We start from the raw sequence: 26,110 nt of genomic DNA, 5'->3' as shown, positions 1-26,110 counted from the left end.
TTCAGTCTTGAATTACAGTGCCTATATTCGTGACTAATAAATAGACTTTGTATTGATTTCATTTGAATAAAAATGCAAGACAAATAACTTCTGGCTTTTTACTTTTTTTCGTTTTTGTTCTACTTTATACTGATCATTGTTCTATTCATTGCCTTTCCTCATACAAAATACAATACATTCAACTAGATTTCAGCCAAATCAATCACAATCATTGATGTACTGCTTGCCTAAGGTTACACCCAGGTCACTTTCATTGATGTTTAGAGTATTTAAGATGATCTTTTCACTTCAGAGAAGTTCGTCCTATTGGGTTTGTGTTTTCAAAACATTTTTTTTTGTACTTTATTTAGTTATTTTGAGAGAGAGAGCATGCTCACATGTGTGGGGGAGGGGCAGAGAGAGGGAGAGAGAGAATCCTAAGCAGGCTCTGCAGCGTCAGTGTGAGCCTGACATGGGGCTCAAACCCATGAACCATGAGATCATTACCTGAGCCGAAATCAAGAGTCAGATGCTTAACCAACTGAACCACCCAGGTGTCCCTGTGTTTGATTCATTTAATTTTGGGTGTTAAGATTATCTCTTGATTTGCTCACAGGGATGGGGAATTTTATCTATCAAATGTGTGATTAAATAAAACAACTACAGAGCAGCTTTACCTTGTTACCAAATTTTTGAGAGGTTGTCTCTTTTTCCCCATTTTCTGCCTTCATAAGGTGAAGATAGATCCTCAGAATTGTGACCTTTGATACACCCACAATATCTCCAGAGAGGTTCAACTAGACTGATTATATAACACAGCACAATTACTGTATTATTACAAGTATTTTTACAAAATAACAAGAATACCTTTAAGATTTATAAACTCTATGTTCACATCAAGTTGAAACAGTATAAGAGAAAGAGGGGGAGAGAAGCCCAGGAGCACAAGCAGCAGTGAGGGAGGGGCAGAGGGAGAGGAAGAAAGAATCTTTTATTTTTTTTTAATGTTTTATTATTTTTTTTCTTTTTTTTTTTAATATTTTTTTTCAACGTTTATTTATTTTTGGGACAGAGAGAGACAGAGCATGAACGGGGAAGGGGCAGAGAGAGAGGGAGACACAGAATCGGAAACAGGCTCCAGGCTCTGAGCCATCAGCCCAGAGCCTGACGTGGGGCTCGAACTCACGGACTGCGAGATCGTGACCTGGCTGAAGTCGGACGCTTAACCGACTGCGCCACCCAGGCGCCCCAATGTTTTATTATTTTTGAGAGAGCAAGAGCTAGAGGCAGAGAGAGAGGGAGACAGAGGATCCCAAGCCAGCTTCGCACCGACAGCCGAGAGCCCAATGTGGGGCTCAAACTCACGAACCTGAGTCGAAGTCAGTTAACCAACAGCCACCCGGGTGCCCCCTCTTTTTGTAATGTTCATTTAGTTAGTTTGAGAGAGAGAGAGCGAGAGAGAGAGCAAGCAGGGGAGAGGCAGAGAGAGGGAGACAGAAAATCCCATCATGGGCTCAATCCCATGAACTATGAAATCATGACCTGATTCAGAGGCTTAACTGACTGAGCCACCCAGACGCGTTATGGGGAGAGAGAATCTTGAGCAGTCTTCATGCCCAGCACGCAGCCAGAGAGGGGCTTGATCTTAGAGTCTGGAAGCTTAACCAACTGAGCCACCCAGGTGCCCCGGAGCTAACCTTTAAAAGGAACAGGCTGATGGGGCACCTGAGTGGCTCAGTCCATTAAGCGTCCGACTTGGGCTCAGACCATGATCTCATGGTTTGGGAGTTCAAGCCCGGTGTCAGGCTCTGTGCTGAGCGCTCAGAGCCTGGAGCCTGCTTCAGATTCTGTGTCTCCCTTTCTCTCTCTGCCCCTCTCTCACTCATGCTTTGTCTCTCTCTGAAGAATAAATAAACATTAGAAATAAATAAATAAAATAAAAAGAACCGTTTGGTCTGAACTAGAGAGGAAGAGAGAAGTCCTGCAGTTTCTGTCCCTAGCCATGAGTCAACAATGGGGCAGCTCATTTCTTGGAAGCTATGGAGCACTCACTCATAATCTGCCTTTATTAGATTCTTTGCTGAATTGGATCTCTGCAATGGGTGGTATAGGGATATAAAAATAATAGCAAGTATGGTATATGCAACGTGTGTGTGTGTGTGTGTGTGTGTGTGTGTGTGTGTGTATACACAAGTTTGAGGGAAAATAGTGTAAAACATCTGAAGAATTTAAGTTTCAGAAGTAAATTATAAACTATATACAGGTCCTGAAGAATGGAAAGCCAGAAAATGACCAACATGAATGGCAGTCTGTCAGGAAAGGTTTCTTAGTACTATGTTCTGAATGTCTGTGTCCCCTCAAAATTCATACTGAAATCCCAATGCCAAAGTAATGATACTAGAAGGCGGGAAGTTTGGGAAGTGATTAGGTCATGAGGGTGGAGCCCACACGAATAGAATTCAAATTCTTATAAAAGAGACATTACAGAACTCCCTAGCCCTTTCCAACATGGGAGGACACAGCAAGAAAGTCCTGGCTGTGAACCAGGAGGAAGGAAGAGGACCCTTACCAGAATGCTGTCATCCTGGAACTTTGATCTTAGGCCCCCCAACCTCCAGAACAGTAAGAAACAAATTATGTATATATAGTTATATATGTGTATATAGTTATGTATGAGCTGCCTAGTCTATGGTATTTTATCAAAGCTGTCCAAGTAGACTAAGACAGGTTGATTCAAGCTAGACTATTGAAGTAATGGGAAGGAACCCATTTTTCGAAACATAAAATTGAGCAGAACGTAAAATTCAACCAAGCAAAACTTATGTTATTTTACTTAAATCTATTCCCTGATTCACACGAAGTTTCAGAACACTATGGATAAAGAGAACATTTTAAAAGCTTCTAGAGAGAGAAAAATCAGCTGACATAGAAAGGACCTGGAATTGGGGCACCTAAGTGGCTCAGTCATTTGAGAGTCTGACTCTTGATTTTGGCTCAGTCCTGATCCCAGGGTTGTGGGATTGAGCCATTCATTGGGCTCTGAAGTGAACGCGGAGCCTGCTTAAGATTCTCTCTCTCCCCCCTCAGCCCGCCTCCTCTCCCCCACTCACATTCTCTCCCTCTCTCTCTCAAATTAAAAAAAAAAAAAATTAAATTAAAACTTTAAAAGATCTGGAATTAACAATGGATTTATCAACAACAATTCTGAAAGTTAGAAAACAAAATCCTTAAGGAAAATGGTTCATTCGAATTCTGTATCCAACCAACCTATCATTAAGTACAAGGAAAGAATAATAATATTCTGTGTAAGCCAGCATCTATATAAGGAGACCTAAGACTGCCATACCATGAAGATGCCCAAACTAAACACACAGACCAAACGGAGAGGTCCTCAACTACATAAAAAGAGATATCTGAAAAGAGAGAGAGAGAGAAATATCTAACCAGCCTTCAGCTGCTGTAAACCTCCTGTGGTTCCAGCTCCATCTGAAGACAAGCTCAGTCAGAGACCCCAGGTCACAAATGCCCAGCTGAGACTTTCTGAAATTCTTATCTCACAGAATCCAGAAAACAATGAGTGGGTGTTGTGGCAGAATGCCACAAGTTTTGAGGTAGTTTGTTATATAGCAATAGCAATTGGAAGAGTTACTAAAGTACTTGACAGTCTATGAATTGTGACCCACCAAAATGAAGAACTAAACCAAGGAAGAGAAAAGCTTTAGAGGAAAAGGAACCCCAAGATTGGAAAGACGCAAAAGGAATCCCTATGATCCTAGAAGGCTGCTGGTCCAGAATAGAGCAAGAGCACAGAAGGCTCCCAGAGAGAGCAGTCTGAGAAGGACGCACAGCTAATGGAATACCTGCTGCAGTCACTCATCCAATAGGGATTTAAGTGCCTTCTCCAAGCCAGAAACTATTGTGGGCACGGGAGATACAACAGAACACAAAATAGACCAAGCATCTGTTCTCAGAAACTTGCATTTTGGTGGAAGATGAGACACCATAAAAGAATATACTAATAAATTCATAAATATATACACTTAGTTTTGTATATTCATATCTGATGTGTTTGAATATTTTGAATGGGTATTTTCCTGTAATTAGAGCATAAAAAAATTTGTACCTGACACATTAAAACTAAGCAAACAGAGGAGAGCCAGGGTGTCTCAGTCAGTTAAGTGTCTGACTTCAGCTCAGGTCGTGATCTCACAGTTCGTGGGTTTGAGCCCTGTGTCGGGCTCTGTGCTGACGGCTCAGAGCCTGGAGCCTGCTTCAGATTCTGTGTCTCCTTCTCTCTCTGGCCCTCCCCTTCTTGCTCTCTCTCTCTCTCTCTCTCTCTCTCTCTCTCTCTCAAAAATAAACACTTAAATTAAAAAAAAAAAAAAACTAAGCAAACAGAAAACCAAGGAAATTATTACCTCCAAGGAAATAGGAAATGTAGCCCTCCAAAGGCTACAGAATGCTATGTGGCTCAGCTGGTAATAATAAGAGATAACACATAATACCTACACCTGCTAGGAGCTGTTGTGAGTGCTTTTTATATGGATCCATTGTCCTTTATCCAAAACTCTTGGAGCCACATATGTTTCAAGATTCGGATATTTTCCCAGATTTTAGAAAGGGAATACAGCACATATATATATTTATTCCTCAACACATCTAATTAGGTCTGAAGATGATATATCCCAAATCAAAATTAAATTTCTATGGCAAAATGTACAAAAATCCAAACTAAGAGTGATAAAACTTTAAATAGCTTTAGGTCAGTTCCCGGCAGCATTTGCTACCAAATGTTATGTACTTTTTATTTTAGAGCTTTTGGATTTCAGAATTGTGGCTAAGGGCTTCTGGGCCAGAACTAACTTATTCTTTCCTAATATATTCCTATATTATACATAAGGAACCTGAAGAAAACACAGAGAACCTAAGTGGTTTTTCCCTAGGTTACACACCTAATAAGACTTGCTTGGTCATAATTATGTAAACACTGAGTATTTTAAGTGTAGTAGTACTATTTGACTTTTAAAATGTCACACACAGTCATAATTTTAGGAATAGTTTACCATTTGATATGGAAAGATCCAAGACACATGAGTTCCGGGGGAAAAACATTCTGAATATGGTGTATATAAAGCTACCATCACATTTGAAATGTGTGTGTGTGTACCATATAAATGGATACACTGTCTCTGGAAGACTGCAACAAAAGCTGGAAACCAAGGAAAGGAGCTAGGGGACTGGAGGAGGGAAGAGAAGAAAAACCTCACTCACTGTGTACTTCCTGACACATTTGAGTTTTATACCCAGTGACTGTGTTCAAAATTCAATTAAATTTAATAGTAAGAAGATAGATAGCAAAACGTCAATACTGCTTCGTTAACTCAGGATGCTCAGGTTTTTATTTTACAGCAGTCCCTCCTCTCCTTGGTTTCACTTCCCAAGGTTTCAGGTACCCACCGTCAAGTCACCGCATCCAAAAGTAAATGATCTCCCTCCTAACGCGTCCTCCAAAGGTAACGAGTAGCCCAACACTAAGTCACAGTGCCTACATCCTTTACCTCACTTCATCTCACCATGAAGGCATTTTATCATCTCACAGCATTGCAACAGGAAGAATGAGTACAGCACAGTAAGATACTCGAGAGAGAGGCCATACGCACATAACTTTTATTACACTACATTGCTATAATGGTTCTATTAGTTATTTCTTTTGTATTAACATTTTTTATTGTTGTCAGAAGAGTGAGACTTGTTTTCGAATCTATACGCACACACAAAATTCTATATTAATTAACATGACAGATCAGAAACCAAAACAGCAAAACGAGTAAACAAGCTAAAGATTACAAATAGTCATCCTGCAGGAAAAAACTGTCATAAATAATAAAAAAGCATGAAACAAAACTTCATATTTGAATTCTACAGTTACTAATAATGCTAGCTCTTAGTTATTTTGTTCATCTCTTACTGTGGCTAATTTCTATGTTAAACTTTATCATAGATATATGGACAGGAAAAAAACATAGTGTATATATATATTTATATATAGCATATTTATGTATTTATATATATATGTATTTATGCATTCACTGGGAGGCAGATAAGGGGACTAGTGTATTTTATTCTTTTCTATGTTTTCCAAGTCTCCTACAATAAACATGCATTAGTTTTAGAATAATTGGGGAAAATTTTTCTTTAGGGAGTACATTCTTTATTCAACTATGTTTTTTTTACTACGTTGGCATCCAGAATCCTATGACTTATAGAAGTCTTCAGATTCTGAAGAATAAGTAAATCTTGGGTTCTTAGACTAATAAATTTTTTTTATGCTTATTTATTTTTGAGAGAGAGAGAGAGAGAGAGACAGAGTGTGAGCAGGGGAGGGGAAGAGAGAGAGGGAGACACAGATTCCGAAGCAGGCTCCAGGCTCCGAGCCGTCAGCACAGAGCCGACCCAGGGCTCAATTGGGTTCTTAGACTAATAAATGACAGTTGTTATTGTCATAATCCACGGTGGGCCTGAAGTAATTTTTTTTTTAATGTTTATTTTTGAGACATAGAGTAGGTGCATGCACGAGCAGGGGAGGGGCAGAGAGAAAGTGAGGCAGAGGATCCCAAGGGGCTCTGCGCTGACAGAAGAGAGTTGGAAAGGGACTAGAACCCACGAACCCCAAGATCATGACCTGGGCTGAAGGCAGATGCTTAAACGACTGAGCCACCCAGGTGCCCCTCAGGTAACTTTTTAATAGAAGCTCTGTTTACTCAGTTGGAGTGATAGAAGTTATTTGAGGAGCAACTTTGGTTCACATCATGATCTCACAGTTTACTGCATCAAGCCCTAGATGCCCTACCACAGTTAGTGAGATAGAGCCCCAAATCCAGTTCAGTGCTGACAGTGTGAAACTTGTTTGGGATTCTCTCTCCGTCTCTGCCCCTACCCCACTCACATGTTTCTCTCTCTCTCTCTCTCTCTCTCTCTCTCTCTGTCTCTCAAAATAAAATAAATAAATAAATTTATTTATAAAAGTTTTTTTTTCTTTTTTTTTTTTCAATTTTTTAACGTTTATTTATTTTTGAGACAGAGAGAGACAGAGCGTGAACAGGGGAGGATCAGAGAGAGAGGGAGACACAGAATCTGAAACAGGCTGCAGGCTCTGAGCGGTCAGCACAGAGCCCGATGCGGGGCTCGAACTCTCGGGCCCCGAGATCATGACCTGAGCCGAAGTCGGACGCTTAACCGACCAAGCCACCCAGGCGCCCCTAAAAGTTTTTTAATGTAAACCTAATTACCTCATGGGAGAGTTTTCAGGCTGTCAAGAAAAAGACAGAAATCTACATCTCATAATAAAATTTAAGCTGCTTTCCAAAATGATAAGAAACCCTTTTCTCAAATCTCTTTCCTTTCACCATCTTTATTGTTTTCCTCTCACTGTCTTTAAACGAACTTTAGATCCTAGTGTCAACTGCAAAACACTAGTTGATAATTGTTCCCTATGCAAATGAGAGTTTGGACAGCAAACGTGGGCTTGGAAAATGTTCAGCACACTTCCTATGAAAAGTTGCACTTGAGGAAAAAAAAATAAAAGAAGTAATGAGTCAGGTGAAGAACCATTTCTTAGCACTGAAGCAAAGGTTGTCCTTTTGAAACTTATCCTCTTGAATCTAGGGTTAGGTTTAGAGAGTGGCTTCCTTGAATAGGTAGGATTTAGGTTTCTCTCTGAAGCCTGAGGGTTACCAGGGAGCTATGTCCTTAAAAGACCTACCCAGCCAGCACAGGACTTCGGTGTAGTAGACACTAAAAGAGCCGGAACATCAACCACCCAGGGAAGGAATTAGAAGGAACAAAGAAAGGGGAGGCCGCAGAAAGGGGAGGCGGGGCGCTGTGCTTGTGGGTGTTAATGGAGGAAGCTAAGTAAAGTGATACGTAGCAAGGATACCAAAGGAACAAAATGGGAAGTATGAGGCAGGAGAAAAAAGAAGGAAAAACAGATGAAAGAGACAAAGGGAAAGGAGAAAAAAACAACAACACATTTTTATAAAAGAACATAATAAAATAGTACTAAGGTGGGGGAATGTTGAGACAAAAGTGGGAACGCCCTCCCAACGTTAGAACCAAAGAGACAGACAAAAAAGTTAGATTTACAAACTGCCCTGCCAACCGATATTTTTACAAATATTTTTACAAAGGAAGCAGTAAAACAAATTCGGCTCAAACCCAAAGCAAAACTGAAAAATGTCACTTTACAGTAAAGCTACTCTAATAAAATCTCTTCACTAGATTTCCTTATTCAGTTGGTTGTTTTAGAATCATCAGCATAACTGCAGCGATATCATCTCCCTGTAAGGGTGGCAACTCCTCGCTCTGGCGCTCAACGCATTTTATCTTATCCACAGAGGGATTGCTACAAAGAGATTGCTACACTGTGTTTCACGCTTGCAATTGCAAAAAAAAAAAAAAAAAAAGCATTCCCGTATTAAAACCCTTAGTGGTAATATGGCAAAAGGCCACAAGATGGTGATGGTATACCCTGGAGAGACCTCATTCATCAGCAAAACCAGCAGCACGCGCACACCCCCACCCCCATCAGTTTTTCCTTAGCAAAAAAATTGACTTGGGGAGTGAGGGTGGTGTGAAGGAGAGAAGAGATTTGAAAAACACTAACTTTAGATAATAATAAAAACACTTCCTTTAACAAAACTTAGAAGAAACCATTTGGTTTCTCTTGTTTTCTCTTAAGACCGACTGGTAAACACCAAGAAAATGTTTTTTTTTTTTTTGTACCTGATTATTATGTATCTATTGTTAAAGTCATACATTTGAATTAAGTAGCAAATTTTAATTTTTTTCTTAGGCTCCATAAGATGAAATTTTCTTAGAGTCCAGGAAAGATTTTATCTCCTTGACTGAAGTTTATTTCCTTACTCATTGAGGAAATGACAGGCAGGGTTAATCCTGTATCTATTGTTAAAGTCATACATTTGAATTAAGTAGCAAATTTTAATTTTTTTCTTAGGCTCCATAAGATGAAATTTTCTTAGAGTCCAGGAAAGATTTTATCTCCTTGACTGAAGTTTATTTCCTTACTCATTGAGGAAATGACAGGCAGGGTTAATCCTGTAAATGGGTGTGACGTTTTAGGTTAATAGTGACTCATACTGATATATGGATACCTTTCATTTCCAGTACACAAACACATATGTATATACTTTCTATCTGACATTTTACACAGAAACAAAATTTGGAAGGAGAAATAGGATAGAATCCTGGGTCTAAAATACCAAAGAAGAAACTAAAGGGAAAATAATGTAAAGGTTATTCAAGAACCACGAGATACTGTTTCCAAAAACAATAGTAGTCATTAGAAGTATTCTTTTCTAGATGCTCAACGTCACTCCTCATCAGGGAAATACAAATCAAAACCACACTCAGATATCACCTCACGCCAGTCAGAGTGGCCAAAATGAACAAATCAGGAGACTATAGATGCTGGAGAGGATGTGGAGAAATGGAAACCCTCTTGCACTGTTGGTGGGAATGCAAATTGGTGCAGCCACTCTGGAAAACAATGTGGAGGTTCCTCAAAAAATTAAAAATAGACCTACCCTATGACCCAGCAATAGCACTGCTAGGAATTTACCCAAGGGATACAAGAGTACTGATGCATAGGAGCACTTGTACCCCAATGTTTATAGCAGCACTCTCAACAATAGCCAAATTATGGAAAGAGCCTAAATGTCCATCAACTGATGAATGGATAAAGAAATTGTGGTTTATATACACAACGGAGTACTACATGGCAATGAGAAAGAACGAAATATGGCCTTTTGTAGCAACATGGATGGAACTGGAGAGTGTGATGCTAAGTGAAATAAGCCATACAGAGAAAGACAGATACCATATGGTTTCACTCTTATGTGGATCTTGAGAAACTTAACAGAAACCCATGGGGGAGGGGAAGGAAAAAAAAAAAAAAAAAGAGGTTAGAGTGGGAGAGAGCCAAAGCATAAGAGACTCTTAAAAACTGAGAACAAGGGGCGCCCGGGTGGCGCAGTCGGTTAAGCGTCCGACTTCAGCCAAGTCACAATCTCGCGGTCCATGAGTTCGAGCCCCGCGTCAGGCTCTGGGCTGAGGGCTCGGAGCCTGGAGCCTGTTTCCGATTCTGTCTCCCTCTCTCTTTGCCCCTCCCCCGTTCATGCTCTGTCTCTCTCTGTCTCAAAAATAAATAAAACGTTAAAAAAAAATTAAAAAAAAATCATTAAAAAAAAAAACTGAGAACAAACTGAGGGTTGATGGGGGGTGGGAGGGAAGGGAGGGTGGGTGATGGGTATTGAGGAGAGCACCTTTTGGGATGAGCACTGGGTGTTGTATGGAAACCAATTTGACAATAAACTTCATATATTGAAAAAAAAAAAAAAAAAGAAGTATTCTTTTCTGGGGCACCTGGGTGGCTCAGTCAGTTAAGTGGCAGACTTCGGCTCAAGTCCTGATCTCATGGTTCATGGGCCCGAGCCCTGTGTCGGGCTCTCTGCTGTCCGCACAGAGCCTGCTTTGGATCCTCTGTCCCCCTTTCTTTCTGTCCCTCCCCTGCTCGTTCTTTCTCTATCTCAAAATAATTAAATAAACTTAAAAAAAAATATTCAGGGGCGCCTGGGTGGCGCAGTCGGTTAAGCGTCCGACTTCAGCCAGGTCACGATCTCGCGGTCCGTGAGTTCGAGCCCCGCGTCAGGCTCTGGGCTGATGGCTCAGAGCCTGGAGCCTGTTTCCGATTCTGTGTCTCCCTCTCTCTCTGCCCCTCCCCCGTTCATGCTCTGTCTCTCTCTGTCCCAAAAAAAAAAAAAAAAAAAAAAAAATTGATTTCTATTTAGCATCAAGTAAATTCTTAAACACCACTTTAAATTCCAAATACTGACCTGAATCTGATAATGTCAAAATGACAAAATGACAAAATGTCATAAAAATTTCTTACCTTTGACTCTGTAATTCCGTATCAAAGACTTTATCTTGAGAAAATAAGAGATTCACATGAAGATGTACAAGGGTATTTATTATAGAATTGTTCATAGAAATAAGAAATATTGGGAACATCATAGTAGGGAATGGATCACACAAGTTATCAGACATCCATACACTGAAATCCTATGCAATCACTTAAATTATATGTATCAGTGCATTGTCATATACTGGTGAAGGTAGTAGAAAAATAAGACAGCCTCTTGAAAGGGCAATTTGGTATCGTTTATTTAAATTGTAAATGGGTATACTCTTTGATTCAACATTTCCATATCTAGGTATTTATCGTGGGAAAATAATTTGACAGATATGCAAATATATAAGGACAAAATGTTCACTGAAGGTTTGTTTATAATAGTCAGAAATTGTAACCACTCAAAACACCCATCAGTGGAGGATTGTTCAAATAAATTATAATGCAGTCATACAGTGAAATACTAAGTAGCACGGATTAGGTAGATGAATATGTATTGAAGAGAGGAACATTATATATTATTAGATTGCCAAAGCTGGTTAGAAAATGGGATGTTGTGGGGCGCCTGAGTGGCTCAGTCAGTTGGGCGAACGACTTTGGCTCAGGTCATGATCTCGCAGTCTGTGAGTTCGAGCCCCGCATTGGGCTCTGTGCTGACAGCTCAGAGCCTGGAGTCTGTTTCAGATTCTGTGTCTCCGTCTCTCTCTGACCCTCCCCCCTTCATGCTCTCTCTCTGTCTCAAAAATAAATAAACATTAAAAAAAATTTTAAAAAAAGGGATGTTTTTTACAGTGTGGGCGTTCCCCCCAAATTAAAAATAGAACTAGTATAGGATCCAGCATTTCCATTTGTGGGTATATATCCAAAGGAAATGAAATCACTATCTCAAAGGGATATTTGTCCCCCCCCCCCCATATACACTGCAGCAGCATTTATAATAGCCAAGACATGGAAAAAACCCTGTGTCCCTCAGCAGATGAATGGATATAGAAAGTGTGGTAAATACACAGTGGAATATTATTCAGCCATAAAAAGAAGGGAATTTTGCCATGCCCAACATGGATGAAACTTAAGAATATTATACAAAGTTGAAATAAGTCAGACAGAGAAAGACAAATACTGTATGATCTTCCTTATATGTGGAATCTTAAAAAAAAAAAAAGAGCTCATAGAAAAAAAAAAAAGCTTATGGCTGCCAGGGTCTGGGGGCGGGGGTAGTAAAAGAGACAGAATGGGTGAAGGGGGTCAAAAGGTACAAACTTCCAGTTATAAGATGAGTAACTCCTAGGGATGTAATGTATAGCACGGTAACTATAGTTAAAAATATTGAATTGTAGGGGCATCTGACTGGTTCAGTTGGTAGAGCATGCGACTCTTAATCTTGGGATTGTGAGTTCAATCCCCAAGTTGGGTGCAGAGATTACTTAAAATAAAATCTTTGAAAAATATATTGAATTGTATATTTAAAAGTTGCTAAGAGAATAAATGTTAAGTATTCTCACCACACACACACACACACACACACACACACACACACACACACAAATTGTAACTATTTGAGATGATGTATGAGTTAACAAACCTTATTATGGTAATCATCTATGTTTATGTAAACAAATATTTAAATATACACTAAATGTCTAGGAAGATATATACAGTGATGTAATGGTAAAAGTTTACCATCCAGCACTCCAGGACAAGAAGCCTTGATAACTGATGTTTGCCAACTTCCATGGCGTAAATATTCCTGCCATGACTGACTTCAAGCTATAGTTATGGAACATGGATTTGGGAAAGAAGCACACAATTAGCTCAATGAGCCAGCATGAGTATGTTCCACCAGATCTCTATACTTCTGGGACGTGACATTATGAGAAGGTGTTCATATTCCACCTCACGTATGGCTGTGTTTGTTTCCAGTTTTCATAATGAAATTATATCACTGTTGCAACCACCACCACCACCACCAAAATGCCAATTTGGGAAACAAAGGTTTTTAAAAGAATATTGAAATACATGGGAAAATGCTTATGACACATTGTCAGGTAAAAACTGCATGTCACAAAGCAGTATCTAGTATTATCTCAATTTCATATATATTTGTGTGTGTATATATGTGTATATATTTATATACATATTCATATATATTCATATGTATATATATACATACACATACACATCTATATTCCTTTACACAGGAAAATTTCTGAAAGGAAATAAGCCAAAAAACCACACAGTGGTTATAGTGGAATGATGGAATTCTGGGTAATTTTATTTTTTGTTTTACTTTTCCATTTTTTCCATGTTGTCATAATTATGTAATGCTTTCATAATCAGAAAAGACATCAATGTATATAAAATACTTAGCCCTGCCATCACTGCTTAGAAAGCAATTTCTTCCCTTTAGGATTGCTATTACTACAATCAGAGAGCATGGCTATCTTCAAATGTGGATAAGTGCAATCTTTTATTTTTTTCCCTCTCTCAAAGGTAAAAAGGAGAAATTAGTTTTTATTTATGTGGCCCAAGATCTTGAAATACATATATATATTTCCTGACCCTTACTAGAAAAATTTCCAATCCCTTACTTTATCAGTTATTGCCAAAGACCCTACCCTGATTTACCCGGATTATTTTAACAACCTTTAGCTACTCTTTCTTTATTTCCATTTCTCCCCTCAGTACAGTACATACTGTAATTAGGACAGATTAGGGAGATCTACATGAGTGTTGCCAAAAGGTTAATCATCTTAAAATATGATTTTCCTTTTTATTTTGTTCAAAAATTTTTAATGGCAGGTTGCAAAAGAATATTTATAGCATGATCCCATTTTGGCAATAATTATATAAACCTATTACTATATGTGCAGAAAAAAATCTGGGAGAATATATACCAACTTGTCAGCAAAGCTTTTCTCTGGGAGTACTAGAATTACAAGGGAATCTTACATTCAAATTTTTATGTCTATGAAATGTTTTAAGAGAAGCCTAGATTACTTTCCTAATGCAAAAAGAAAGAAAATGAGGAGAGAATTTGTTACTGAATTCCCAGTGTCCAGGGGATTAAATCTAAAGTCTTCTCCTTTTGTACAAGGGCCTACTTTCACAATCTACCTATGCAGTAAAACCCACCTAATCTACTCCAGCTCCTCACTGAAGATTACTCACTTTTCTGAATTTCTCCAGTACTTCCTGACTTTGGCATTTATCTTTGCATTTTACCACACATTGGGTCATAATATTTTACAAACTGCTCCTATTTAATTCATAGATACTTAAGGATGGAGTTTGTGTTTATTCTTTATGCTCCCCACCCTCCAAGTCTTTAAGTATTAGTTTCTGGTGGGCACAAACTTGGTGTCTTAAAACAACACAAATTTATTCTTTCCTATTTCTGGAGGCCAGAGGTTCATCAACTTCACTGGGTTAAATAAAGGTGACAGCAGGACTGTGCTCCCTCTGGAGACTATAAAGACAATGGGTTTCTTACCTCTTTGAGTTTCCAGTGGCTGGCAACACTCCTTGGCTTGTGATCCCATCACTCCAATCTCTGCCTCCATGGTCACATTACCTTCTCTTTTCTGTATGTCAAATCTCCCTCTGTCTTCCTATTCAAAGGATACACGAAATTGTATGTAGGGTCCACCCTGATTATCTAGAATAATCTCTTCATCTCACAATCTTTAATCATACCTACAAAGTCCTTGTTTGCCATATAAGGTAACATTCACACAATCTAGGGATTAGGGCATAGATGTCTTTCTGGGGCACCATGATTCAGCCTACCACAGGTATCTGTCAGCAAGAGTTCTATTAGTATACAGGAGATCTCCTCATGGACCTCAACCCTTCTTTCTTCACCAAGTTTTTGCCATTTCGTGGCATGATGTAGAAAGAGGAACTTAAAATTTTTCAAGCTGCCAACTCTAAAGTCTTGGTGCCATATCTATCGGACCAGTAGGGATGAACACGAGATCTAAAACCAGGAGGATCAAGCATGAGGAGAAAAACACTGAAAGTTCATATTTTGACTATTTAACATAGTGAGATCTGTAGTGATAGCCTAGGGAAGAAAGCACCCTAAGAGTAATTCGGTGAAATGATTCATTGCAGATATATAGTGTGCCATTAACACACACACAAGAATGCAAAAGAGTTAGAAGACACCTCTGAGTCAAAGTGTTTACAATCTAAGGATTGCCCTTGCAATAAACAGTTAAATGGAGAAAAAAAATGGGACAAAATAGATTTTTGATAATGCCCTACTTTGGAACAGATTATGAGAATCCAGGCTAAGACCAACACAAAAGAAGCAGGTCGGTCTTCTACTGTAGTTACATAATTCCTATGGGGAGTGAGGAATTGGGGCCATCTCTCTGCAGGTGAAAATATAATTTTATTCACTATGCAAAGTAAATGCATATGTTCTAGAGACAATGTCAGTATTTAATAACTTCAAAACTTAGAGTGCTATTTGGGCAGGATAAAAATACAGGTGTCCGTAGGCAAATATGAATTTGCTTTGAGAGTAGATTTTATCTCTTGATATACTAATGCAACCTATTGCATCATGTTGGAAAAAAAAGATGAACAGCTTCATTTTCTTGTCCTTTGGATGATAAAAGTAAACATCTTTCTCTTCTGTAAGGTGGAAAATTTAGGTCTCATGCCAGAAAGGGCTACTAGGAAGTTTAATTGTTTTGAAGACTATACTATGCAAAGAAAAAATAATATAAAATATACAAACCCTTATTAGGTTTCAATTAAACATATGTAGAGCTTCTACTGCATGCAAGGCCTCCATGGGGTAAAGATACGAAAAATTAATGGTACCTGTATCTAAGGAGCTAGCTTCTGGTCTCCTAAGAATGATAATTAGAATATGTCAGAAAAGGGGAGCCTGGGTGGCTCAGTTGGTTAAGTGTCCAACTTAAACTCGGGTCATGATCTCACAGTTCGTGAGCTCGAGCCCTGCATCAGGATCACTGCTGTCAGCCTGTCAGCACAGAGCCGGCTTCGGATCCTCTGTCCCTCTCTCTGTGCCCTTCCCCCAGCTTGCTTTCTTCCCAAAAATAAATAAATATTTTTCAAAAAAGAACATGTCGGAAAAGGATACACATCACAGATGCATACAGAGCTCTGTGGAGGTCCCGGATTGAGGATAGTGCCAAAGGCTTTGGGGGAGGTAGTGTGTGAAGTGTACCTTGCAGGATGTAGGGTTTTGACTTTGGAGAAGCAATGGGATGATGGACCAGGTGGGAGCCCCAGCATGAATAAACACACAGGTAGGACAGCTTGGAACACATTTGAAGAGAGGTAAATAATCCATTCTTACTGGGATCTGGGGTATATATAGCTTTAGGACATTTGAAATGCCTTCCTATGAGAAAAAGTATAGCACAAAGTTAAAGCAACTGAGGTTCCATTTAAATCAACCTAGCAAGCTTAATGGAGTACTGCTAAGAAGAGGAAAAAGGAAATCAGGGAAAAGTAGAAAGTATTGAAGCAAGATGCCCTTACCCCCAAATATAAATGCCCATAACTGTATATTATCCTGAAAACCCCACTGAAAAGAATGGTGAGAGAGGAGGACTTTCAGTTATGTATTGGCCTGTGTGAACCATAATATTTCTGGTAGATGGTAGGTATCATAGATAAGGAATGCACTGAGCAGGCAGCTTTGGCTTTCCTGACAAATATAAATTTAACAGACATGATGGCAGAAATAGATCTAGCCAAAAACTAAAATGGAAGTGAATCTCAGAAAAATTATTTTATTAAAAGTTAACCAAAAGATGACTGAGGGGCCCTGGAGTGGCTCAGTTGGTCAAGCCTCTGACTCTATTTCCCCTCAGGTCATGATCTCACGGTCCTGAGATGGAGCCCTGAGTCAGGCTCTGCTGAGCATGGAGCCTGCTTGGGATTCATTCTCTCTCTCTCTCAAAATAAATAAATAAACTTAAAAAAAAAAAAAGAACTAATGTTTTGTCGCTTCTTCCTCCATTTTCCCACTCTCTTTCTTCTTCCTCCATAAAACAACTCAAAAGTCATTACATGGGCCAAGCAGGGTGGATGTCTTTGGTAGGGGTGTGGAGTCATGGTAGTCAAGAGGTGTAAGGAGGGCATCTGGGTAAGAGGGCAGCCTGGTACAAGTGTCAGAACCCAGGAGGGGTGAGAAGGGCATCTGTGAAGGGAGTGACCTAGCTGGGATGAGGAGGGTGTTCCCATAAGGAGGGGGGACATCAGAGTATGTCATGAGCAGAGTAGGAATGGAGTCCCTGCAGAGGGGCAGCCTGGTGCCAGATGTTGGAGTTCAGTGGCAGTACGATAGTACAAGGGAAGGGGAGTGGAAGAGAGGAGACCTAGTGTGGGTGCAGAGATCCAGCTGGGTGAAAGGGCATCCATGAAGGAAGGCCACCTGGCACAGGTGTCAGAGTCAGATCAGGGTGAGGAAGATGACCTTCCTCATCCTGATGGTCCGTCTTGGGGCATTGGAGCCCAAGCAAGATGTGGTGGGTATCTGGGTGGAGCAGTAGCCCGGTGCAGGGTGAAGAGCATGTCCACACTAGGGAGAGGAGCAATCACAGGAGGTTGCTTATGTGCAGAGGGATTAATTAAATAAGTAATCATATTCAGGATAATGAGAGTCAGGTTTCTTACTGGTAGAGACAGTAGCTAAATATATGAAATGTGAAAAACTAGAATAAATTAGTTGGTGTTAAATTGGAACTGGAGGTATCATTGTGAACTCATGATTTTGAATATGTATAGGTATATACATACAGATGCAAATGTGTTTATAGAAATGTGTATATGTTTATATACATGTGTATTTATGTACATCCATTCATGTATTTCAGATAGACCCTAGTTCTGTCCATTGAAAGGGCTTGAGAACAGCGATACCTCAATAGCAATGAGCACACCTAATGTTGAGATCTTAGTTTCTAAATGCCCTTAGTTTCACCAAAGGGAACCAGAGCTCCATGAAGAAATGGCTGATTCTAGGACTGGGGCAGAGAAAGTACAAAATAAGCTTGGACTATCTTGTGCAGCAAGCAAGGAAGTGCAAGAAGAATAATGGAGGTATGTCAAAAGGATAAAGAAGCAAACCAGAAAGGGCTCCCGCTGGCCAAATATGTAACAGTCTCAGTGTCAAAATAATAACCATAATGGATTATAAGTCATTGAATAAAATAAGGATTCCATAACCAATATGGATATATATATATATATATAAAAGAATATATAGGAAATTTAATGAAGAATGGGATGCTTTTATAGCCTTAAAATACTTCCCCGCAAAACAGTAAATTATAATGCGGAAAAGGGTGGCTTTACAGTGAGTGGATAAGCCTGGCAGACATCACCTTAATCAAGTCCACATCATCAGTGATGGGACAAATTAGAGTCATGTGCCAACCTACAGGATGCAATGACGAGAACATGGCATCACTCCTCTACTAGTTCTGCCAATGATGCTTAACCTGAATGTAATCTTGAAAAACAGTTGACAAACCCAAATTGAGGGATATTCTTAAAAAAAAAAAAAAGGCCTGTAATCTTACAGAGTGTCAAGGTCATGAAAGTAAAGACGAGGAAGCTATTCAAGATTGAAGAAGATTAAAGAGACAACTAAATACAATGCATAATTGCTGGACAAGATCCTTTTCCTCTAAGGACATTATTGGGACCACTGACGACATTTGAATGGATGTTCATACATCAATGTTAAATTCCTGATTTTGATAGTTCTACTGGGGTGATCTAGATGAAAGTTCTCATTAGTAAGAAACACATTTGAGATGACAAGGCATTTTCACAGTTTAGGCTTTGCAGGAAGAAGACTCTGAGTCAGACTTTAGCGTCCAGGATGTTTATTAGGGAGTGCCTTTGGTATTGATACCTGTGGAAGGGTGTCAGGCTTAGAAACAGGCTTAGACAGAAGGAAAAAGCAAGCTACGTATAAGGAAGGCCCAGAAGCCTTAATTAACCCCATGAGGAGCTCTGGAGCTGAAATGGCCCTTCATTACTGTCCCAAACCAGGCTGAAAGGGCTGGGTTTAAACCCAGACCTGGATCAAGAATTGGCTATGGCCTAGCCCCAAAGGGCCTGAGCTTTGATAAAGCAACTGTCTGCAGCAGCAGGAGCTGGGAACTGAAGGCTGCCTGCTGACAGTCCTCCAGGGAGCCGGGACAAGAAGTCTTGCAAAGAGAAATCTCAGGGGCTCATCTCCATGTTCATTCCCTGTGCTGCTCTTGGATCCACCTCATTTTTGTTGAAGAGTAGCTTCTCCAGGTTTCTGATGAGCCTCTCCTCCTGGGGAGACTTAGAAGAGGAAGGTTTGTAGGACAAGCTATAGCCCTGCTGTAGCTGGTCTCAGGGCTGTCATTGAAACTTACAGCCTCCCTCCTTGACCATCCTTTCTAAATCCCTCTCACTCTCAGCTAGCACTTCTCTTAGTCTTAGTGGCTTACCTGGGGGCATGATCTAGATTCTCATCCCAGAGAGGTCTGAGTTCCTAACTGCCATGTCTTTGCTGCATTATTCATTTACCATTGTAACTGTGCAAGGGACTAACAGGAAGCATTGATACATGGTCTCAATGCTAAAATAATTTTTCCTACCCTTACTGTATAACAGCAACCTTACCTAACTCCTTCTGATGGTCAGGGTTAATACCCCTGCCAAGATTGTTCCTCTACCTACAGCCCAATTATTCCTGAATAGTAGGAACCCAAAGTGCCCAGGCAGCAGTTTTAGCTAGTAAATCAAAGTGACTCTTGCTGTACCATTTGGTAGAAATATTCTCCTTTTAGGAACCAGGTCCTCTGAACCTGCAGAATACAGACTAGCAGGAACAGGAAGCATAAATTCCCCACGGGGCCATTGGGAGTGGTGATAAGCAAGACCACTCCTAATTCCATATTTTGTCTCATAGACCCATGTATTTTTCCTGCTGGGGTTACAGCACCACATAAAGATCTTTTATTCAATAGGTTTAATGTATCCTGGAAGATGGCACTCATAGCATTTCAACCAAGCTAATACTTCAGCTGTGCCTTCAGCAAGGCTTTCTGATGCTCTACAAGGCTGGAAGCTTTGGAGTGCTAAAATAAGTGATAACAACCAGTAGATAACATTGTCATGAGTTCACTCTCACACTTTTTGTGCTGTAAGTTGGGTTCCTAGATCTGATACAATGTTATGGGAGGTCCTCTGCTGGTGCATCAAACATTGTGTAAGCCCAGGGCGAAGCCTGAAGATAAGACATTTAAACCCTTACCCAGAATATGTCTTCATCCTAGCAGGATGAACTACTGGCCCTTTCAAGGTGGAAAGGTCCCAAAGTAGTCAACTTGCTACCAATTGCTTAGTTGGTCTCCTTGAAGATTGGTGCTCTATCAGGAAGTCAGCATTGATCTCTTGTTGTCAAGTTGGACATTTAGCAGTGGCAATAGCTAGATGAGCCCTGAGAAGTGGGAACCCATGCTATCGGGCCAAGAATAGCCTCAGTCTCTGCCACCATGGCCACTTCATTCACGTATCCATTGTGCCAGCAATAGTGTGGTCAGTAACAGAGGCAAAATCAACTGGCTGAGTCCTTCTATACATGAGGGATTTATATCTGCCCATCTGCCACTTAGCTTTCTTTTCTATATGCCATGTCTTTTTTATTCCTTCATTCTTATATTATTGCCTTCTATTGTGCTAAAAAGATGTTTTCCAATGTACCATTTTAATTCTCTCATCGTTTCCTATTTAGTACATATGTATATTTTGAGTTGTTTTCTTGGTGGTTCCTTGGGGTATTACAATTAACATCTTTATATGAATTTAATTTTAACAGTATATAAGAACTTTCCTCCCAAATATTCCATTCCCTTCACCCTCTGTTTTCTTTTGCTTATACAGAAGGAGTAGTACCCTTATTGGCTGCCCATCTATTTTCTAGCAAGTGACACCATGTTTTATTAACTATCTCCATAACTCTCTGTAGGTCAGGGGCTCATGGTTGCCACTTTGATCTTGCCACTCATTATCCTAATTGCATCCACATGATTTCTGACAGTCGCGTGATGCCATCTGGCTCAATCATTTCTGGGTTGTATGATCTCCCTTGCTAATGAGGAGATCAGTTTTGTAACAGCTTCCCCTACCATAAGTCCAGCCTTCAAAAGCAAGCCACCACTAGACTTCACAGTGATTCTAGTGCTGTTTACGAACACATTCTTCTTTGCTTTGGTAGACACTGTATTCTCCAGGTCCTCCTGTGGAACAGTCATCTGGTGGGTTTTCTGATCTTACATAATGTGGCCACACCAGCACTCCTACTTCGCTGAACCCTTTTTAAAAAATTGAGGTGGGGGTGCCTGGGTGGCGCAGTCGGTTGAGCATCCGACTTCAGCCAGGTCACGATCTCCCGGTCCGTGAGTTCGAGCCCCGCGTCGGGCTCTGGGCTGATGGCTCAGAGCCTGGAGCCTGCTTCCGATTCTGTGTCTCCCTCTCTCTCTGTCCCTCCCCTGTTCATGCTCTGTCTCTCTCTGTCCGAAAAATAAATAAACGTTGAAAAAAAAAATTAAAAAATAAATAAATAAATAAATAAATAAATAAATAAATAAATAAATAAATAAAAAATTGAGGTAACACAAACTATACATAAAATTCCCCATTTTGAAGTGGTTTTTAGTATGTTCACAAGGCTGTATAGCCATTACAACAATCAATTTTAGAATATTTTCTTCACACCAAAATGTAACCCTGTGCCAGTCAGCAATCACTCCTTATTCTCTCCTACCAACAGCTCCTGGCAACCACTAATTTACTTTATCACTGTGGATTTGCCTCTTCTGAACATGCCATATGAATGGAATCATACTGGGGCGCCTGGGTGGCGCAGTCGGTTAAGCATCCGACTTCAGCCAGGTCACGATCTCACGGTCCGGGAGTTCGAGCCCCGCATCAGGCTCTGGGCTGATGGCTCAGAGCCTGGAGCCTGTTTCCGATTCTGTGTCTCCCTCTCTCTCTGCCCCTCCCCCGTTCATGCTCTGTCTCTCTCTGTCCCAAAAATAAATAAACGATGAATGGAATCATACAATATGTGGCCTTTTATGTCTGCCTTCTTCCACTTAGCATAATGTTTTCAAAGTTTATCCATGTTGTAACATGTATCAGAGTCCCACTTCTTCTTATAACTGACTAGTATTCCATAGTACAGATATAGCATATTTTATTTATCTGTTCATCAGTTGATGGAGATTGAGTTGTTTTCACTTTTTGGCTATTGTAAATAATGCTGCTATAGATATTTGGATACAAATTTTGTGCAGACATATGTTTCAATTCTCTCCGGTATATACCTAGGTATGGAATTCCTGGGTCAAACGGTAACCTTATGTTTAACTATTTCAACAGCTATCACACTGTTTTCTCAATTTGCTGCATCATTTTACATTTCTACCAGCAACATATGAGGGCTCCGATTTCCCTACATCCTCACCAACATTTGTTATTTTCCCTTTTTTTTTTTTATTACAGTCTTTCTATTGGTGCTAAATGGTATCTCAGAATGTGAGCAGGGGAGGGGCAGAGAGAGAGAGGGAGACACAGAATCTGAAGCAGGCTCCAGGCTCTCAGCTGTCAGCAAAAAGCCCAACATGGGGTTCCAACCCACAAATCATGAGATCATGACCTGAGCTGAAGTCGGATGCTTAACTGACTGAGCCCACCCAGGCCCCCCTTAAAAGTCTTTGCTCATTTTAAAATTGGGTTATTTCTCTTATTATTGAATAAAGAGATAGATACATACATATAGATACAGACATCTAGATATTAGAGTCTCATCAGATATATTATTTGCAAATAATTTCTCCTATTCTGTGGGCTGTCCTTTCACTTTCCTGCTGGTATTCTTTGAACCACAAAAGCTTTCAATTTTGACAAAGCCCAAATTACCAAATTACCTTTGGTTGGCTATGTTTTTGATGTCATGTCTAAGAAACTGTTGCCTAATCCAAGGTCACAAAAATTTACTTAAATTTTTTCTAAGAGCTTTATACATTTAGATCTATAGTTCATTTTGAGTTAATTTTTGTGCACTGTGTGAGATAACGGTCCCACCTCATTCTTTTGCATAGGGATGTCTAGTTGCTCTAGAACCATTTGTTTAAAAAAACTATTCTTTCCTCAATAATTGTTTTGGAACTCTTGCTGAATATCCATTGCACATAAACATGTAGGCTTGTTTGTGGACTCTGAGTTCTATTCTCTTATGCTATGTTTATCATTATGCCAGTACCATGCTGTTTTGGTTACAATAGTTTTGTAGTAAGTTTTGAAATTAGGAATTGAGTACTCTACTTTCATCTTTTCAAAGACTGTTTTAGCTATTCAGGGTCCCTAGCATTTCTATATGAATTTTAAGATCTGTTACTTTAAAAAAAAAAAAAGAAAGAAAAAAAAAATCCAGGCAGAATTTTGATAGGGATTGCATTGAATCTATAAATCAATTTGGAGGTTATTAGCATTGAAACAACAGTAAGTCTTCCAATAAAAGAACATGGAATCTCTTTCCATTTATTTAGGTCTTCTTTAATTTCTTTCAACAAGGTTTTGTACTCTCCAGTGTACAGGTCTTATTAAATTTATCCCCCCCTTTTTACTTCAGTGTACAAGTCTTGTTAAATTCACTCCTAGATGTTTTATTATTTTTTAATTTCTCTTAGCATTTTAATTCTTTCCTCTCCCACCTGCCAAGACATTTATGGTATTTTGATCTCACTCAGCATGGGCCATCACTTTTACCATGCTTCACAGAAGCCATTTTACTGGCAAGTAAGATTTACATCAGAGTGTAAATCTTTGACTTTGGGAGAGCACACACAAATTGTTATCTAATCTCATGCTCTATCCCCTTTGATCAAGTATCCTCAGAATCTAGTCCCATGTGGATTCCCGCCACCTCCTGCAGTCCATGCTGGTTAGATCTTTTTGCTCCTTTGGGGTCTAGTTTCTTTGCTTGCTTCTCAGGCCTAGCATGTCCCCAGCTGGGCTATGCTGCCACGTCACCCTAGTTATAGATTTAGTGGACAGGAAGGGAGGTGGGGGCAGATACTGAGGAGTCACATGTTGTCTTGCAGAGAGAGGCCTTGGCAGTATTTTCTCAAGCAAAGGGAATGTGCAGCTTTTAATAGGGAAGGGTAGCTCACTTCTTCAGGCTCCGAGGATCAAGAGAAATCTGGGAATTCAAGATTTTGGGGGGCATCAACTCAGACGTCCCCATTCCATGTGCCAGGGTCTCATTCTTTCTCAACCACAGCAGCATCTCTAGCATAGGAGACCTAGTTTACTTGGTAGTTTAACCTTTGGCTCTTGGTTACATAACGGTTTAGCTCGATCTGGTTCTCTCCACTGCAGGTTATGAAAGCCTCTTTACTTGCTATGAAAGAGACTTTCTGGTTCTCACACTTGGCTTTCAGCTGTCTGCTAGTCACTTTCTCAGCTTTTTCATTTCTTTACCTAGAGCTTCAGTAGAGCTAAACAATAACCATTCAATCCCCTTGTAGTTACTATCTCCTCCACACAGTACAAAAGCTAATACATTCTCTTTCACTGGTATACTACCCCAATTCATCGCTGGTGAAAATGTTAATAACTGGGCTGCAACCTTGTGCCAGTCACCGTCTGACCTCCATCTATCACCAGTGACGAGGTCTTCCTACCAGGTGAGTGGTGAGTGATGCAGATCCGAAACTCCATTTTATTGTCTGCTTTCTCAGACCTGTCCTGGCTGAGTAGGAGTTTGGGTGTTTTAGGAACACACTCTGAGGCAGACTTTAGTCTTCAGGATAATTATTAGGGAGAGCTCTTGGGATCAACATCTGTGGATAGGAGGGGAAGCAAACAGGAGTGGGGAGAGGTAGAAGTTGATCTGAGCTGCAGGCTGATAGCCTCAGCTAACCCCACTGGGAGCTCTCGAGCAGAAATGGCCATTGAAGTTGTCTTGCACAGGGCCAAAATAGCCAGGCCTTTCTATCCTTGCCATTATCAGTCATTGGATTTGGGCCACCTGGGAAAGGGGCATCTCCTTGGGCAAGATGGCTCTCTGCAGATGAGGCAAACCCTGAAGGAAATGCAAGTTGACAGCTGTGTGCCGACTACAGTCTCCAAGGCTGGGCAACAAGTCCTTCCTTGAAGGGCATCTGGTCAATGCATCTTGCTATCTGCCACAGGTATCATGTCAGGTTACTCTCCAATTGTTCAGGTTAAAAAAAAAAAAGAGTTCAGTATGCTACGTGAACAACTTTCCTGTAAGTGTGAAATACCTTAAAAATAAAAATCTCTTTTTAAAATGAACATACTAGTATCAATTAAATGTGACTAAAGAAACACGTAAACAAGAACCTTCTGCTGCTGATACAAAGAAAGAGGAATGACCAATTATACCTAAAAAAAAATAATAATAAAGTTAAAAAATAAAAATTAAAAAAAAACAAGCAAGGGGAATGATGTTAGAAGACAAAAATTCATTTGAATGAGTAAAACACTGATCACCAGAAGAGCTGGTAGGAAATAAGGCTGAAAGGCAAGTTGAGGCTTCATCCTTGCTGACACGACATACCTCAGACTAGGGCAAGAACAGAAAATGCTTGCTTCATTACAGCTAGCCTGGCCTTTAATTTCACCTCACCTCTTCTGAGTAGATAAAGTCTTTTCCAGATTACCTTTAATAGTTACTGTTTCCCATTTTCCTCTTCCTTTGGTTCCCTCCCTCTCCAAGGCCATCATGGAACTTGGAATGTGGAGACGTGAGTCTTTGCTCAGCTTCCCCAAACTGGAATGAAAATTATTTTTAGGATGAATCTCTGAGTCACAGAGGGAGGAGGGAAAGAACCATTTTAATCTCTTCCTTTTCCTTCCTTCATAACCTGCTGTACAGCTAAATCATTTAAAAATTTTGTGTTTTTCCTCTCTTCCCCAAGAATTACTTGCCTTTTATTTTTCCTCTGGAAACAGTATCTATAAATCTCCATCAGAAGCTTCTAAAAATGGAAGAAATGTTTCTTTGCTGAATGGACCACAGGCTAAATTAAAGGAGATTTGCTTTAAGCTGCTTTCATGTAAGTAAATCTATTTATTATAATACTG

The 26,110-nt window shown here is 40.0% G+C and overlaps 1 protein-coding gene across 1 annotated transcript in view; it reads right to left on the bottom strand.

Annotated features, from left to right (window-relative positions):
* The window catches only part of LEO1 (LEO1 homolog, Paf1/RNA polymerase II complex component), a 66,616-nt gene extending 40,814 nt beyond the window's left edge, over positions 1–25,802 (bottom strand). The window contains exons 1-2 of the mRNA XM_019832412.3: positions 25,687–25,802; positions 14,454–14,571 (exon numbers count right to left, since the gene is read on the bottom strand). Coding sequence (XP_019687971.3) covers positions 14,454–14,523 — 70 coding nt within the window. The 5' untranslated portion in view covers positions 14,524–14,571; positions 25,687–25,802. The remainder of the gene's footprint in view (positions 1–14,453; positions 14,572–25,686) is intronic.
* Between the last annotated feature and the right edge of the window lie 308 nt (positions 25,803–26,110).

Source organism: Felis catus, chromosome B3, assembly GCF_018350175.1.
Source record: "Felis catus isolate Fca126 chromosome B3, F.catus_Fca126_mat1.0, whole genome shotgun sequence".
Classification (NCBI taxonomy): domain Eukaryota; kingdom Metazoa; phylum Chordata; class Mammalia; order Carnivora; family Felidae; genus Felis; species Felis catus.
This window is presented reverse-complemented; position numbering and strand designations above follow the sequence as displayed.